Below are 18,163 nucleotides of genomic sequence, written 5' to 3' on the forward strand. Positions count from 1 at the left end.
AAACAGATTTTTACCCTAATGGAAATTGCATCTGAGGGCATTCTCAAAAGAAATAACTTGAGTTTTGCAAAAGCAAATCTCCCTAGGCTCCCAGTATAGTTAATGGAGAGAGAGAAAGGCTCCTCCAGCAGTCAGTTCAGATTGCTTAAAACAAGGTTTCTGCTCAAAATAGCTTTCTAAAGGAGTTTCTTTCTCATTCCCTCTCTGTTGGCCATGGATTGACCTAAGGAGGATAACCTCCTTTGGCTAAATTTAGGCTGTGAATAACCCCGCCACCTCCAAACTCTACTACTTCCATCTGCTAATGTTTCCCAGCCTCCTTGCATTCATTTTGCCTGGATATATCGATGATGACAAAGAAGGAGTGGTTACAAGCGTACTGTTTGTAGGCTGCGGCTGTTTTGCTCACATCTTTCATTTTTTCTTTATGTAACACTACTATTCTATATAAAATCTTTATTCTTTGTTATAAGTAGTTTACTGACCTGAAAGTTGTGCTCAGAACATGATAAGTGTTCTCACTCAATTCTTAAATAGATATTCAGGATCCTGTAAAACTGAAAAAGGTGTAATTGCAGGTTAGGCAGACAGAGAGAGGTCTTGAAAGTTGAAATCATGATTCACAATCCTAAAAAAAGAAAAAATGAAACCAAATAGAAACCCTTCATCACCAACTTCCAGTTCCGATTGCTCTCCCACCCAAATTAATTCAGTGATGATTTTTGAGCCTTTTTAATTGAAATAGTTTTTTTTTTCCAAAATAGTGCTAGATTTTGTGCCAGATAATTTCTCCCTCAAGTGCAGGTTATCGTGTATCAGCAAATAAACACCAGTTGTTTTCATCATTTTTATTAAGGCACGAGGGCAAATAGAATCTGCTATTGTGATAAATTCAGAACCCTCTAATACTGAGTTACTGTCCTAATTGTGAGGGTAACAAATTTACCAAAATCAGGAAAAGAATGACGGCACTGGTTCCACTTTGCTTTGAGCTAATGTAAATGTGCATCTCAGTGAGATTCATGAGCAGATTTCATGGAGAGACTGTAAAAGTCCACCCTGTTCTGGAATCACGTCCATTGTATGCATCCTTCCTCACAGAAGAGGCGAGATTTTAAAGCAGCAATTACATTCATCCAGGCCTTTAAAAAAATATACGTGATTTGCAGCATTCATCATGTAACATTGTTTGATGTCTATGTGGGCTAAAATTCAACAAATTTGTCACTTTCTACCAGGCTGAGGCTGGAGCAGACACTGTAGTCATGCCAATCATAGTACGGACCCAGTGATTTTCATTTCCTGAAGCAGTGAATGCATTGCCAAATGACAAGGCGTCTCTTTACAGATTTTTCTTGTACCTGATGAGGCAGCGTGAAAATCCCTGACTATGCCTGAGGTTGACCAGGTGCAGGACATAAGGGAAAACCACTTTTCAGTGCACAAAAGATAGCAAGCTGTGCTCTCTAGAAATGGCTCACAAGCTGATCTAAAAGAAACTTGCAGTTGATATTCTGCTATAGACTAGGGCGACTAGTAGGAAATCTAAATTTTCTAGGAATTTTCAAAAGCAATAATTTCTTTTTAATCTCTTCAAATTGCTTCTGCTTGTAATACAATAAATGATTTATGAAGTCAATACCTAGTAATATTGAACTTCAGATGATTAAAAAACAAAAATACATGCTGCTGTCCAAAGGTCCATCTTGCAAGAATTTATTTTAATGACAAGGTCATCTTTGGCTTTAATAGTGCAAGTTTATGATCTAGTCAGTGCTTATCACTTGCTGAGAGCTAGGTCCTGACACACTTGAAATAATAATTTGCTCTAGGAGTAGCTACATCATAAAGACAGGGCATTCAAGGAATAAGGTGTTTCTATAGTTGAACAAGGATGTCTGAATCTGGCCCTTAGAGTCAGGACCGTGCTGGCATTGCACAAGACATCAGAGCCTTCTGTGATACTCTGTGGAGACACCAGAACCCGTGTTTCAGCGAGTTTGCTCACGAACCCCGAGGGGCAGATTCTGCCTCTCTCCTGTGGAGTCAGCAGCCAGCCCTCCTAAGGGGAGCAAAACTGCGCAGGGAGTGTGCAAGTGCCCAGTGTAAAGAAATGGGATCTGGCCCACGTTGTCTTGGAGTTCCTCTGGATTTCCACCCACATCATTTACCCCAGACTGAACTCATGACACTCATCCAGGAAGTGATGAGCACGTTTTCACCACTTCAAGATAAGATAAAATGAAAATTTCCAGGAAGTTTTTCTACAAGTGATGTCCCGCAAACACAGTTAAACTCCAAACTATCTCAGAGTAGACATCTTTAAACTGCATTTCAAATTACTTAAAAATAAATGGCAAGTACCGCCCAGCGGTATTGAGTGATCAAGGTGCAGTAGCTGCCCTGTGCCAGCATCAGAGCCATGACTGCAATGACTTAGAGTTGCCCTCTTACCTTGGAGGAAATAGTCTATGTTGGCTGTCTTTTTGGTGCTGCTGTTGTGACTGAGGCCTTGAGCTCATAGGTGTGATCCTACTATGGGTGCCTTCTAGCCCACCCAAAAAGAGTTAGGGTGCATCTGAATTGGAGCTCCCTTTCCAATGTAGGTACGTGGCCAGCTCACATCTGAGCCCAGAGCACATTAAGCTGTGCAAATAAGTTCGGAATTTGCACTCACCTTGTTTCTGCTGGCATCAAAACGAAGAGTCTAGTACCCAAACAGAGGCCCATGAACAGCAGGCTGTGACATTTGATGCAGCTGAAATGTTCCTGATTCCTGTCACCCACCACGGGAGCCTGGACCCCACAGTCATACATTCACATCACAGAAAGGAAAGGGAGGTCCTCGCCCACAGGCTGTGAAAACCTTGACAGGGCACACAGCGTCCCCTGAGAGACAGGGAAGTTTCAGGATAGGCAGTTTCTCCTGCCAAAATTCCACCACCACCACCAAACCCACCTCTTTGGGTGGACAGAGTTTACATAAGTTGTTCCCTGCCTAACTAAATGAAATCAAAGGATATTCGAGGTGCTTGCTATTTATATCATTCGGTCTGTTATAGATATCCTGAAATCTTATACTCTTTTTTTTATAGCTAGGGCTTTTAATTGCAATGAATAGTCAATATTTCCTGAGTTTAGTGAATGAAATGAGATAATTATGCAGGAAGCTTGTGTTTACTACTTTTAAAAGAGTAATGTGCTCTGCCCTAATTGTATATTCCTAGGTCTAGCGCTGACCTTAGGCAGCACACTCAGGCCAGAATTTTCAAATTTGCCTGTCTGAAGAGAAGCCGAGATTGTCGTATTGAGGCGTGTAAATAGGGACCTCGTTTCCTCAAATATCTGTTAAAGTGTATCCAACTGAGACCTCAACACTGAGGTCTCCTAAACCACTTTAGAAGTTTTAGAAGTTTACAAGTGATAAATTGCTGAAATGCCTGTTGCAATTATAATTAGTGAAGCATAGTGTTAGTTTGTTCACAGTTCGTTCTTTGAAAGAAAATCCTTCAGCTTGCACTTTTCAGCCTGATAGCCTGAGGCCTGGCCTGCTGATGAGACAGCATCTCTAAAACCATGTAGTGTTTTATAAATGTTTGGCATTAGGACGCTGAACAGCTGCTTAAATTATGAGGGCACTGGTAAGTGAAGTTCCTACTGCCTTTCTGACTTAATGGAGATATTTCTCATTAAAGAACCAAATCCACAAGGTGCTGGTCACTCACAACCTTCACGGCATTTTCTTCTGAAGTGAATGTCTGTCTGGTCGCGAGATCTGGTCTCTCAGTGGGAATGTAACAAGCTATTTCCATCTGTTGCTGCAGGCTGTGTTTCAGAATAAGGGTTCATTTGTGACTCACATTTCTCTTCTTTTTTTCCCTGCCCCTTTCTCTCTCTTATGTTCTTTCCTCTGCAGAGGGGGTAAGAATGAGCCAGAACCAGAGCAACCAATCCCTCGAAAGGTGCAGATTCGTTCTCTCCCTTCCCTGGAGGATATTGATCCAGACGTGTTAGATAGCATGCACTCGTTAGGCTGCTTCCGTGACCGAAATAAACTCTTACAGGACTTGTTGTCAGAAGAGTAAGCACTTGCTCAGTCTTAATATGTCGGGTGTCCCTGGGCCAGAATGTTTAGCAACTTGGGGAAAAGCAGTGATTGCTTTAACATGTCTCTTGCCACGAGGGACCGGTTGCAATTTCTCCCTCTGTGGCTGATCAGTTGTGAGGGAGCTGTTGGAAGGAAGCGAGGGGTCATTGGGCATTTCTTGTACCCCATATTAGAAGGCTTACAGCCTGACCTGCAGTGGAGGCATGGTGTGCTCTGTTCTTTGCTGACAGACGTGATCACTTCATGAAAAGATGGTCCATGCAGTCCCAGTGGGGAGGTGTCATTGCTGCTGTCTGTGTTGAATCTGCCTCGGCTGGCAAATTTTTTGTTTTTTTCCAAGCTTATACTTGAGAGCTGGTCCGTTTCCGGAGGTGTTACGAGGGGCAGTAGAGGAAAGAGCACTTTGACAGCAGCTCAGGAGACCTATCTAGCTGCCATTTTGGTTCAGATGTTCTGTGGACATGTTACTTAGTCTGTCCTGTGCCTCTGTTCCAGATGTGTAATGTGGGAATTGTATTTCATTTTCTCACCAGCTGCTTGTTGGAGACAGCAAGGCTCTCAAAAGCTGTATGGGTTATGTATCTAGCTGGCAGGTACATGAACATTTCCGGCTTATCTAGAATAAGTATAACTGTTTCTTTGATGAGAAGGGGTTGTCTGCATGTTGTTGTTTTTTTCTCTTAAAATTTAAAGATTTTGTTTTCCTTTTTTTTCAGAGAAAACCAAGAAAAAATGATTTATTTTCTTCTGCTTGACCGGAAGGAGAGGTATCCCAGTCATGAAGATGAGGATCTTCCCCCTAGGAATGAAATAGGTACTACAGATATGACCTCTGTCATCATGAACCCATCTCAGTTAGTTCCTCTGTGCCTTCTGTTGGGGTTTTGGGGTTTTTGTTTTTGTTTTTCTGATATCTCCAATCCCTAGCATCACTATTACCTTCCCCCTGAAACAGTATACAGCATTGGTGAGAATCTTTTTTCAGTTAAACTCAAAGGTTTAATTTTCCCAGGACATGTCTGTCTCACAGTGCAGAAATATCTAAGTTGATTTTGAACCAGAAATCTTAGAAAATATCATGTGAACCCCAAAGCTGGCTCTGTGCAAGCCAGATTGGGTTTAGAAGCAGGGCAGTGTAGTGGCAGAATTCACTAATCTGCATGCAGCACCTTATTCCTGAAGAATTATTCATTAGTGTTTTATAGCAGAGTACTACTGGTGGCCAAGGACTACACTATTCCAGACACAAGGGAAAGTGCTTCCCTAAGGAGATAAGTATCTAAGAGTCTCCTGCTGTGCACAGTGACAGAAGTTTAACTGACAAAATGTAAGTCACTTCTATCAATGTGATTTTCAGGTCTTATTATTTAAGTGCTTTCAAGGCTAGAAACAAAGTGTTCTTAATTTCACTGGAAAGCCTGGAATCTCCTAAGCCTACAGGGGAGCAGTATATTGAACTGTAAGTTTGTTATTACTCGGTTGGATTATTACATTAGCCAAGTTGCAGGCTCCAGGCCGTATGATTTTGTAAGGAAATCTCTTGTTTGGGGGAGGAGTAGGAAGTTCATAGTCAACGCGGTAATTTTTTTAGCTCTTACCTAGATGAAGCTGCAGAGAGCATGTTTTAGCAGGAATCCTGATGAAGATGGGTTAATGTGCCAACTGCAGGTCCTGTGGTCAAAAGCACCTGCTCGGTGCAGTTTGTCATCTAGCAGTTCGCTAATCAGCTTTTGACTTGATCAGATTGTCCTGCAATTCAGGGACACTCCCATCTTGTTCTAGGAATGTTTTGTCTTAAGAAAAGAAGCATGGTGCCTCTAGATTCTTCATATCCAACATGTAAGTGAAAGTACAGCTATGCCCTAATACATCATATATCTCTCTTCCGCGTAAGAAAGAATTTTCATCTGTTGAACTAAAGTATTGGGCTCTGCTATTGGGTTTTTTTTGTGCGTGGAGTGAAAATGTTCCCCAACAGGGAGACATTACTCTGAATATATCATTGTGCTGCACTGGCACATTTTAGAACTCTTTAAGCGTTATTCTTTGAGTGTTTGTAAGTTGTATTTCCTTTTCCACAGGGGGTTTCCACCTCCTCTGTTCCCAGCAGTATCCCTGGGAACATGGGGCAAGGTTTAATTAAGAGCAGTCATGCTTCTGATGAATATCTCATCACTAGCCATTAGCCATGGCCTTGCACGAACAGAGAAGAGCAGAGAAAAGGTAACATTTAGTAATAGCTGCTTAAAGAATTTCCTCAAAGCTGTGCAACGCCTGAGCTCTTGCCAGATAAAAACATGTTTCACCACAAGTGAAAGTACATGCCAATGTACTTTATTTCTTCTTCTTCCTTTGCACGTTAGATCTCGGAAAGGATGTGTGCTGGTTAAAATAAAGGGAAGCTCAGATTTGGCCACTTTAGACTAGCCTTCTTTCTTCTGGTTTTCCTTTTGCATGTTTTGGTTTACATAAAGCTTTCTCAAAGGGCCAGGGGAGGGCCACCCTCACCTTCTTCAGTCCAGTTCCATTTTCTTTTCCTGAGAACACAGAAATTAGACATTTATCAGTAAAATATGTGAACGTCAACTAATGTCTCCTTGAGCAAAAGACTTCTGCAGGGTGGAGGCTCTTATTAAACCAGAGAGCAAGAGATTCAGCCAAATAGCTATGTAGGACATAGATGCCTCACTGAGAATCAGAAGCTGAACCTTCATTTCCTTCCAAATGAATGCCTTCATCACTGGGTTGTTACCGATAGGATACTCTCTTCCTCTGTAAAAATCCTTGGAACGGCTTAATTTTTCTTTTGTGGATTGAAAGGAAAAACATTATAAAAACTATCACGGAACCAGGTTAGGACTTTAGTTTTTCCCATGTGGGGTTTTAGCAGAGAGTCAAGAAGAGAAATGCAAACCAAAGGCTTTCCTATTTTTGCTTCCTATGCTCCTGCTGCAATATCTACAGCTGCTTTAATATGCCACCAGTTTGGTCTTTATGGCAGGATGGCTGTGTGTTTAATGATTCCTTGTGTATCTTTGGACTTAAGAGTGCTGACAGGCTTGGTGTCCTTTGGTTTCTAGGATCACCTCAGACCCCTTTAAAAAATATGTACAGTACTTGCTACCTTCAGCCCTGTATAGTATAGGTTAGTAGTTAATTTTAAAGAGAGCTCAAATAACCCCATTAGCGGCTCAACCATATTGTTCCTGGCATTCATGCAAGCTCCTGGATGTGTACTCCATCAAATCTGGGTCAACTGTTGTTTAATTTATAGGTGTACTTCACCACCTGCTCTTTTGCTTATTCCCTCTCTTAAATAGCTTAAAATATAGATTGGAAATCAATATCTTCCAGCTTCTTGAGCAGCAAGGATTGATGCAAAAGAATTATTTAGTATTTTAGAAATAATCTTATCCTCCTTAATGTTTCTATTGATTCCCATGTGGTTCCTCTGGCTACTGTCCTTCTCAAGCTTTCTGCTTCTGATGGCAGATACAAAACACTATTGTTCAAGTCTTTGGCTAATTCCTCCTTAAATTCCTTCTTAGCTTACTTTTAATGTCCACCTTATCCTTGGTCTAACTGTTAGACTCACTTTTGTAAGCATCACTTAGCTAAATTTCCAATTTAAGATATCTATTCATACAATGTTTTTCTTGCCTTTTTCTTCTTTCTGGTTGAGACTCCATTACTAACTAACCTCAATGCGGTCTGAGCTTACTCATCTCCTTTCTTTTGACATTAGCTGCTCTCTTCATCTTCTTTCTCTTTCTTTCTTTTTCCTTTCTTTTTAAACTGCTCCCTCTCCCATTCCTTTCTGAAGTCTGATATCCCCCTGGGAAACTTGTATTAACTCTTTGTTGTGGATACTGAACTTAATTACATTCTGGTTAATGTGTTACTTCTGGTTAATGTGTTACTCAGCTCTAGTCACACTTGTACTAGAAGTTGTTCTGTAGGATGCATCCTCTCTCATTCTATGAAGTTGTTTGAAGAAGCAGTAGTTTGAAGTGTCAAGAAATTATTTCTCTAAATCTTGTCCCAGCTTACTTTTAACCCCTTACATGTGTGCAGCTGAAGACACCCCTTATTATTGCCTTATTGGATGCATCTCCCTCTCGTTTTCCCTTAGCTTTATGCACTGCATATATTTTCCCTATTCTGGAGGTAATTACCCCTATTGGTATTTTCTACTACCTTTTTATTACTTGAAATAGTCTGAAATAGAAGGAGATTTGACTGCTTTTTTCTACTTCATTTTCAACAGGAAAATCATTACTATTAATAAGAAGAATATTTGGGTTATAGGGTAATGGGGCCAGTTTGTTATCACTAGCCTATTTGCTTTTAGGCCTTACTTGCTCATGCTCGTTGTTTCAAGGACGGGCCCTGCCTAGAAGAAACTATGCTCTAAAAACCATGATGTAAGAGAGAGGAGAAACAAGCAAGTAGATGGTAGCAAAAATAATATCATCAGACTAGGCAGTAGTGATAGAATTGTCAAATGCAATATTTTTGGTTTTACAAAGGAATTCTGGCAGAGGAAAAAGCCTTAGGGGATGGGCACTGTGAGCTTGTATCTAACTGCAGAGGTGAAGGATGCCTTTTCTTCAAGGTAGTTGCTCTCCACTAAAATTAAAAGTGTGTTTATAAATAGAGGCAAGGAATTTAATAACCTAACTTAAGAAAATCCTTCCCTTTTTATTTTTCTGCTTTCCTCCTTTTTACTGTTTTGATGCCATTAAAGATGTTAGTAGTAAAAAGCTTAACAGGTCTGCATTTGGTTCCGTGTTTCACTGTAGAGCTGTGTATGGTTTGGCAAGTCACCTAGGAACACTTTTGCCATGTGGCTTGGTTCCTAAAGATTCTGATTTTTAGAGCGATTTAGGTGCTTCTCAGAACCTCAGTAAATGTTTGTCTGCACCTTTAGGAATGAGATGCCTTTAAAAAGCTCATTCTTATACCTCAAATTTCTCTCTGCAAAGTGAAAGTAGCACTTCCATACTTCATAGAGATATTACACAATAAAAAATATAAAGCGCTTTAGTTACTATTGCAGTGAAAGTTGTATGATGACCTCTGGGAAAGAGTAGCTCTCTTTCAGTAGCTCTCACTGGAAATTCATCTCAGGTAGGCAGGAATGTTTAATTTGTCATGTTGAAGGAGGAAAAGTATAAAGCAGTGGGGAAAACCTGAAATCTATTTCAGGGTCTTTTTAAAATATTCTTAAAGATGCCAAAAAGAGGTGTGTATTCAAAGGAGAACGTGCGTCTGAGTTCAGTGTAAAACATTTAATCTAGCTATGATGGACATCACAGGCAAGTTCTAGCAATTACGTATACAGGATCCCAGGATGGCTATAGTCTGGCTAACAGCTTGGACTGTAGCCCACGCTGTCCTCTTATTATTACTGTTATCAGCTATGTAAAGTAATGCTATAGTCATACCTTTATTTTACAGTGCACATACATTCCGGACAGTAGGAGCACTCCCTCTCTCTGTAGATGGATTGCAATTTATGTCTTAATGTTTGCAGATTTGGAAGAAGGGTGATACTGCAAATGTTCACCTCCATCACGAAGATGCCTGTCTCTGTAGGGGAGGTATGAGAGTGAGATTGTTGAGAGAGGGTTTAGCCAAGCTGAGTGAGGTAGGTCACAGCCGAATTCAGCTGACAGCATTTTCTTTTCATAAAGATCCCCCCAGGAAGCGTGTGGACTCCCCAATGCTGAACAGGCATGGGAAGCGGCGGCCAGAAAGGAAGTCGATGGAGGTTCTCAGTGTGACAGATGGCGGCTCCCCAGTCCCTGCTCGCAGAGCTATTGAAATGGCACAACATGGACAGAGGTGGGTCTCACCTTTACCCAGGAGCTGATAGTCCTGCCTGGCTGGCTTTGTTACCCTCGTTTCCCCCCTTTTATGTTGTACATGCAAAAGAGCTATGGAGCTTTTTATTCGCACCAGCATTCATAACAACATCCAAGTGCACTTGCCATGTGATCTGGCAGCCAGCAGTGCTTACCCACACAGGAGCAGAAGTCCTGCCAGGGGCTTGAGGGTTCTGTTTGCTTGCACTCATCACTCAGGAAGCCACCGTGTCCTCTGGACGATATTCATCTCACTTCATTTTAATTGTCCAGAATTTAGGCGTTCAGTCTCAATTAGTTATACAGGCTGCCAGTGTAGGCAATGGGGACAGACAAGGGTCTCGGATTCATACTCCCCCTGTTCCAACAATCTTAGGTGGGATAAATTACCCTCTGATTGTTCCTCTCTGTCTCTGTAGCCTACAGCAGGAAGCTAGTTGACTGTCTTGGGTGAGGTGCCTAGCTTTTAGGCACCAGAGTTAAATGAGAATGAACCCCACCCTCCATGTCTTCAGAAAAAATTGAATCCAGAGAGCCCTGTCCAGGTGTCTGAGGATGTCTCTAATATGTACTGTCAGAGCCAACATGCATTTGACCCACGTAAATCACTGGATATCTGTAAAGTGTTGGATATGTATAATTTCACCTCTTCTCTGTTGGAGAAAAGTGTCAGTCTTGTGGTGAAACAGCAGGGGAAAATGATGTCTTCTCAAGGCAGGTTCTGCTAGAATAAATGAACCGTGTCCCCAAGGAAGTTGCTTCCACAGTCCTTATGACAAGCATAAGGGGAGCACGTACCTTTAGGTTTACACTTGCATAAAACAGTCTTTATTAAAGAACACTTCACATATATGTATGCTGCTGATGCTTTAGCTTTTGTTTCAGCTTTATGACATGATCTTTCTGTTCAGCTGTTAAGATCTCAAAAAAGAGCTTACTGTGCCCAGAAACTCCCTTTGCTGAGTGACAACTGGATGAAGAACATGATATAATTTCATGTCGAGAGGCCCCTAGCGCTGTTGAAAAATTTTGCTGGGCGACTATGGCAGTTCTGTCTATTGTGAGGAAAAAGAAGTGATTTCCAGGAATTGCTAGGAATTATTTCAGAGATTTGTGACTATGCTTCCTTGAGATACAGCTCCAGAAAAAATTCTCATTGTAGTGTGGATTGGAAACCTATCTTGTATATGTGTTTTTCTTTGATGTTTAATGAGGTCTAGGTTAAGGAGTTATTCAGGTCGAGGTGTACTCTTACTGTTCCTCGGAGGCCCCTGAGGTGATAAGGATGAGCACAACACTGACAAACATATTCAAGTTGCAATGTTTAATCTGATACTTGGGGGACGTATGGGCCAAGAAGCTTTCAGAGAGGAGCCAGCCAGAGGTGAATCATTTCCACCCCAGGCTGCTTGTGAGGTGCAGTACTCTGCAGCTGTTTGCAGTAAGTGTCCAGCTGGGTGGAACAAGCAGGAAGTGGTGAGATGAACAAGCCCAGGTAATGATTCAGTCTTGTTCAGCCAGCCTAGAACTTATTAGATCCTGAAGTTTTCTGAGAGCTGAAACCTTCCCTTCCAACTCTCAGCTTTGACTTTGGATACAGAAGGCTAAAGAAGAGGCAAAGCTGTGTCTCCTTATCCAAAGTATTTAAGTGTCTCACTCTGTTATGCAGATGAGAAAACATTTGAAGTCAAAAGGTCTGAGGTGAGTTCAGAGATAGAGGAGAGACATATCCAGGCTGCATATCAGTAAGGAAGGGCTTTGGCTTAAAGGAAGAAGAGAAACCTGCCAGGCACAAAAGAGTACAGGGAAACGCATGCCACACAACTCTTATAGGTGTGATTAAGGGCAGAGAAAGGCATGTAAAAAAGCCATGACTGACAACGATGAGCTTGGTAGTGCTTGTTTTGGAAGGGTTAAAGGGAAGATGTTATTTTATTCCATGTCTGAGCTTCCATTATTCATACCATGCCACATCCACAGATGACAACGGCACATTTTGTGTTGCTGGCAGCACAATCGTTTATAACATGAACTGGGTTCATTAACAAACACCACTGCATGGGGATTGTCTGGGGACGATGCATTGCTGATGGGGCACCATCTGTCAGAACAGTCAGTAACAAAATGATAAGTGCCTTCCACCAAGAGTGAGGGATTTTTAATGGCTAGCTGCATATTATTTTGCAGGAAATGACCTGCTGAGAGTAGATTTTACAGCACTGGGTCTTAGATCCCAGAGAGGGATGCTTTTTTTTGTTTTGAGAATGACATTTTTGGTCTGGATAGATGACTATTCAGTGCTTCTATCCCAGGGGGATTCTACAATACTAGGAAGACAGGGAGCTGGACCATGGAAACAGGCCTCCTATTCAGATACAAATGAGAGTGTAAACATCAGGAGACACAAAGCCATTGCTTCTTTCTTAAGCTAGCAAGAGATACTCATCTAACCAGTGGACAAAACACACCTGTGTGTCCTGTGAGTTAGTCCTATTGTCCCCTTTCCTGATAGTAAACAGATGTTTGCTTACACAAAGGGAATTTATGTCATAACCTCTGGTTTTATGTGTCTGTGTGATGAACTATGCTTTTGGTAACCACATGGGGACCCTACAAGGGTCTGGTCTTGGCTTGTGTAAGGGCATATCTTTCCACTGAGATTTGAAAGTTGGCAGCCCTGAGCCATACAGGCTGAGAAAGTATTAGGTAAAAAACATGGTCCTTCAGTGCCTTAGTTCTGGATAATGGTGAAGGAGGAGAATTCAGCACAAAGGCTGCTTGTTGAGCATTACAAATGCCTTGAAATGCTTGTGCTGACCTCTGAAAGTGCTCTCCATTGGGTCTTTGAATGTGCCTGAAAAACGTAGTACACGCAGACACCAGCCACCCTAAAACTGGTGACTGTTTTTGGCTAATTCGTGTTCTCCCTGCTAATTGTCAGCTAACCAGGTTCATAACTGCATCTTAATTACTTCTGCTTTTGTGGTATCCACATCTCTCAGACTATCTGGTATTTCACTGAAATGTCATAAGAGGTAGCTTCTGAGCGCAGTTTAACAGCAGCTAATTTGTGCCTTGTGCCAATATCACACAAAATAGGAAGAATTCCATGGGAGCTCGTAGCCCTCAGGGTTATGCCAGAATTTTTCAGCAGCTCCTTTGGGGGCGTCCAAAAAGTATTCTAAAATGGGCTCCATTAACTATTCATTTTCTTCTGGTTGTTGAAGTGGATAGTTTGCATGAAAGATCAGCCAACATTACGAAGCAGTGTTCTGTGAAACAGTGAAACATATGCCAGAGAAGCTGCCCTGTTAGCGAGGCACAGCGAGTTTTGCTTCGGAGCTTCAGGTTTCCATTCCCAAGTTTGGAAAGAAGGACATTTTGGTATACACTGAGTATAGGGAAGGGAGTTTGGGAGTAAGCGGTAATGGATCCTACAAATTAGAAAACAAAATGGGTCACCTTTACTCTAGAAGGCTCTGTGGTCTGATCTGAACCCTTTCCCAGTTTGTTCTTGGAGTTAATACCATCTGGAAAAGCCTGAGTAATGAGCACTTTGCAATTTTTACCTTCAGGCGTGTTCCGTATCCCCCGGACAATGTGACAAAGTAGATCCCCTGGGTTTTCAGTTGGTTGGATAAAGGGGAGCAGGGTTTGCAAGTGTGTATGGGGAAGTCACAAACCTCTCAGACCTCAGAAGTCAGGGGGAGATAATGAAGTTCAGCACTGTGTAGGCATGAGCCATAGACAGAAAGTAAAAGAAAGGTGTTTCAGAGCTTTGCTTAAAAAGGGGGGGATGGGTTGGGGGGCTGGGTGTCCAGCATTGCTTCAGGTGACTCTCTTTTATAATAAATGTCCACACTAGTAACTCTGTTTTCTCGCTTTGTTCCTGCCATAGTAAAACAATGTTCAGTAAAAGCCTGGATATCTCTGAAGCCAATCCCAAATTCAACAAAGAAGAAAGGTATAAACACTGACAATATGTTCCTCTCCTCTACCTCACTGCTGAGACCTTAAAGATGCAGTACTTACCTCCTCCATGTGGAGACATAGCTGTTCTCTCTTTAGAAAGAACCAAAGAGGGTGGGATATTTACAGCCCCAAACTACATATATTTTTGTACAGTATCCTCAGTGCAGCCTGTGACTGTACCAATGTTTCCCCCACTAAAATCTCATACTAATGCTACTTCTGGTTCAGCTCTGCCATGAGTAAGGAGGCCCAGGATAGAAGATGTATTTGTTAGGACTGCTTTGGGAAGGATTGGAATATAAAAGGAAGGCCCAGGGTGCTCCACTCCCACCACTAGAAACAGTAGAACAATTGAGTCAGTGACAGCAGTGGAAGGAAATTTTGGAAATCCTGTCTGATAGAGCAAAACACTGAGCGCCTGTAAGTAAGACAAGCTCTTGTGAGACTATGCTGGCTGCACCAGAGAACACAAGAGAAAAGAATTATTGAAAGATGAAGTTGTTGGAAGATATTTCCAATCCAGCAGCTCAAATGACAGATTTGGAAAAATAAGAAAAAGTAACTTCTAATTGTGGACAGAGGCACAGTGGAAGGCATGCATGCCACCAAATTTAGGGAATTTAAGTGGACTTTTGTGCGTCCATGAAGAAAAGAAAATTAGACTCTTTGGGAGAAGATTATTGGTGGACGTTGAGATCCGAGAATTCCAATCTCCTCTCAGGAAGAGACTTCTTCTCTAAATGTTGAAAACTGGTATCCTAATGGATAATTCTTAATCAGAATGTAATCCTCATACATTTTGGACAAACGCTCAGCTTACCCAAAGTCAGCAGCTAGAGGTTTAGGACTGTTCCGTATGAGTCAAAATGAGGGAAGCAGTAGGTTCCTTAAAGCTCCCTAAGAACTCAGCAACCCCTTTTTCTTTCCATTTCCCCTTTTGATAGAAACATTTCTGCTTTAAGATAAATGTGGCCTTTAACACCTTGGGAGACTTCCAGGATGTGAGAGTGACAGCCCCTCTTTTGGCCTTTGGCAGGCTGAGGCCATCCTTTGTAGGTGCTGTTTAAAGCCTTAACCTGCCACAACGAAGAACAAATCCAGTGCGTGTGCAGGAGGAGAGAGTTCTTGACATGGTGTGTTAGGCACTCTCTTTATGAGGCCAAGCTAGAAGCAAGTTTTGCACTTAAACTGTTAGAAACCTCTAAAAGTCTTACAGCCATGAAGAAGTAGTGATTTGCTGCCAGATTTTACAGCCTTTAGTGGCTGAGCTTTCCTGGACTGTTGCCATAGACATGGAAGTTGCATGTTCCTTTCCCTAATTCTCCTGAAACCTAAGTTCTGTTCGTGAACGCTTGGCACTTCTTGCATTAAAGGTTAGTCTGAGACTTCTCCAAAGATTAGCTCTTCCACAGTAATTAGAAGTCAGTTCCAGTAAGAGAGGTGCCTTTGTATTTCATCTGTGAAGTGAGAAGGGTCTTTCAGCAGATGTTCCCAGCACCATTTGTTATCCCTCTGTACTCCTCTAACAGCTGCTTCAGCTGCGTTAGGAGCAGAGGAAACGATGCTTCAGTAACCATGGGGGGGATTCCTCAAATACACATGGGCATCCATGTTCCCTCTCAAAGGTGATATTTTTCAGAGCACAGGAGTAGAAGGCCAAGGCACTGCACAAGGATCACCCAGGGTGCCCATCACTGAAGGGCCAGACTCATTTTTGGAGGGTCACTTTCCCTGTTGTCTCACCTCCCTCCCACTTTTAAGAGTTAGGATGAAGGACCTCAGTGGTGGGAAAATGAGAGGAACTGGATTCTAGGTCTGCTGTCGGCCAGATGAAATGAGAGGAAGGGCAGTGAAGAGAACCCCAGCAAAATGGGGCCAGCTAATCATGGTGGCCATTAAATTTTTGGCCAGTGTTTAATTTATCCAACTTGATGATGTCTTTTTTAAAGGAATACTGCATCTTTAAGGGTCCCTTCCCTCTAGATGCACATGGTTGTCTTAGTAGCTGAGGCCACTGTCCCTTTCTTTTTCTTTTTCTTTCTTTCTTTCTGACTTTCACCCCCTCTTTCAGTGCTTCTCTTCTTCTGTATCTGGGTTGCTGCAGCTCCGTAGTTCACTTGCTTCAGTATTGTAGGGAATGCACATGTCTGCGCTTCTGGGTCTATTGTGTCCTGGGATTGTTCATTTTTTTTAAACCTCACTTCCCTTTTCCTTTTCCCCTATTGTCAATTTGCTTTCCATTCTCTCTGTTAACCTCTTCAATGCCTTCCCTATTGGGAAAATGACTTGAAAGAAAAGTGAATCAACCTTCTTACACCCGTTCTATTTGCATTTTAATATTCTGCATGTGTGAATATGGGTGTATTTTGTGCATAAATATACACATACATTCCAATATACAATGGGTATCAATTTGCTCTTCTCAGTTACATCACTGGAGATAGATTTGTACTGGTACAATTGACGACAGCATTTACCCGTGTATATATATGTGGAGATATATATATATATATGTTTGTATTTGTATATATATGAATTAGATCTTATGCAAATTTGCACTCCAGACCAAAACATAAGTGGAGCGTCACTCAAACACATGAAAAAGAACTTACTGTAATGCTTCTTTCCACTTCTCTGTCAATGTATAGCACAACAGCTTTTTCTTTCTATTCTAACTCTGTTTTAATTTTAACTTTTCTCAAAAGTGCCTTGCGTTGCCCAGCGCAGCATTTGGAGTGTTCATGTAACCAGAAGCATGGCTAGTTGCATTAAGAAGTAAACTGTGAAATCTGCTGGGCATATATTAAAATTGGCATTTCTGTTGGTGACCGTCTTGTGGAGAATGGATTTTCCCTCACCCAGCCAGAGGTAACTCTGGCAGCTTGGGAGCCTGTTATTGAAACTGGAGAGAATGAGAGAGAGAGAGAAAGAGACAGAAAAAAATGCCGCATCCTATTTGAAAATAATTTGGCTTAGTATCACACCAGGTTTTTTTGTTTTTAATCTCAGCTTTGCTAAGGTGAAAAAATGGTGACACTTTTCCTGAGTTTGCTTACCTGTACCCCAAGTAACTTGATAACCCTGAGTGCTTTGGTTATTCTGAGTGCTTTGGTTAACAGTGAAAAATTAAGAATACTGAAGTTTTTAATTCTCCCTAGGCATCCAAGTCAACATGCCAGAGATTCATTCTGCTTTCAGAGCTGCTATTTTAGACTCTTTTCAGCACAGCACTGTTTTATTCTCCATTCACATTTGAAAGATTTTCTTTGCAACCTTTAAGACCCAGAGACTGAATTTATTTTAAATGAAAAATGAGATCCTGGAGCACAAGATGGCATCCACAGAGATAAGTGCCGGGTTGCTGAGCCGGTATGTTCTAGCTGATCTGAATTCCTGACTGTAAGACCATCATGATTAATAAGCCAGTATCAAAGTAGATTCACAGCTTGATCTACAATCTTGTACCCTGGGCTCCCAAGCTGGCTCAGAAATGCATGCTTTAATAACCAATATGTTTCACAGTTCATTCATGGCAAAAAAGTACTTCTTACCAGGCCAGCTTGGGGGACAGAGGGACACTACACTGAGCAAAATGGGGACAAATAGAACAATTTTCTTTATGGCAGTCTGATAAAACTGTGCCTCATGTAAGAGGCAGAAAAGAAATGCAGCATGAAGTACGAACCCCGTTGCTCTGCTGACTACTTTATTTGGGGTTTGGCTGGGAATTTTTTTACCGCTTAGCATGTCCCTTTCCACGTTCCCCAGTTCCCAAGTTGGAAGTGTCTGCAATGTTGTGAGCAGGACAAAAATCGTTGTCTAGTAAATGAAACTGTCCCCCTAGTGTTCCTGGTCTCTGAAGAGGTAGGCACCTGTGGCAATGATTATGACCATTCAGTTCTCTGAACAGTATTTCACTCTGCTTTTCCTGCTCTTCTCTCCACCTGCCTCCGCATCCCTCTCTCTCTCTTTCTCTCCCTCTCTTTCTCTCCCTCTCTCTTCATTTTCCCTTTCCGAGGATGGCGAGTGCTGATCCATTGGGGTAAGCTCTAGTTTTGGATTATTCCTGTTGTGGGACCTGTTATATCTTGTAGAGAAACTTTTAATTTGCTCTTTACAAACACAATACAGGCTGATACACTTCAGGGAATGAAGCTTTATAGCAGGGAGAGAGAGAGAGAGATGTGGGAAGAAGCATTTTTGGTGCTTTTGTGCG

At 41.8% G+C, this 18,163-nt stretch overlaps 1 protein-coding gene across 11 annotated transcripts in view; it reads left to right on the forward strand.

Annotated features, from left to right (window-relative positions):
• BRSK2 (BR serine/threonine kinase 2) overlaps nucleotides 1-18,163 on the forward strand; it is a 315,571-nt gene that overhangs the window by 256,339 nt on the left and 41,069 nt on the right. For 6 of the 11 annotated variants that reach the window (XM_009674422.2, XM_009674423.2, XM_009674414.2 and 3 more), the window contains exons 10-14: nucleotides 3,917-4,081; nucleotides 4,825-4,922; nucleotides 9,805-9,955; nucleotides 13,874-13,939; nucleotides 17,966-17,989. In XM_009674422.2, coding sequence (XP_009672717.1) covers nucleotides 3,917-4,081; nucleotides 4,825-4,922; nucleotides 9,805-9,955; nucleotides 13,874-13,939; nucleotides 17,966-17,989 — 504 coding nt within the window. The remainder of the gene's footprint in view (nucleotides 1-3,916; nucleotides 4,082-4,824; nucleotides 4,923-9,804; nucleotides 9,956-13,873; nucleotides 13,940-17,965; nucleotides 17,990-18,163) is intronic. The other 5 variants (XM_009674418.2, XM_009674420.2, XM_009674421.2 and 2 more) reach the window with 2 other exon arrangements.

Source organism: Struthio camelus, chromosome 5 (assembly GCF_040807025.1).
Source record: "Struthio camelus isolate bStrCam1 chromosome 5, bStrCam1.hap1, whole genome shotgun sequence".
NCBI lineage: Eukaryota > Metazoa > Chordata > Aves > Struthioniformes > Struthionidae > Struthio > Struthio camelus.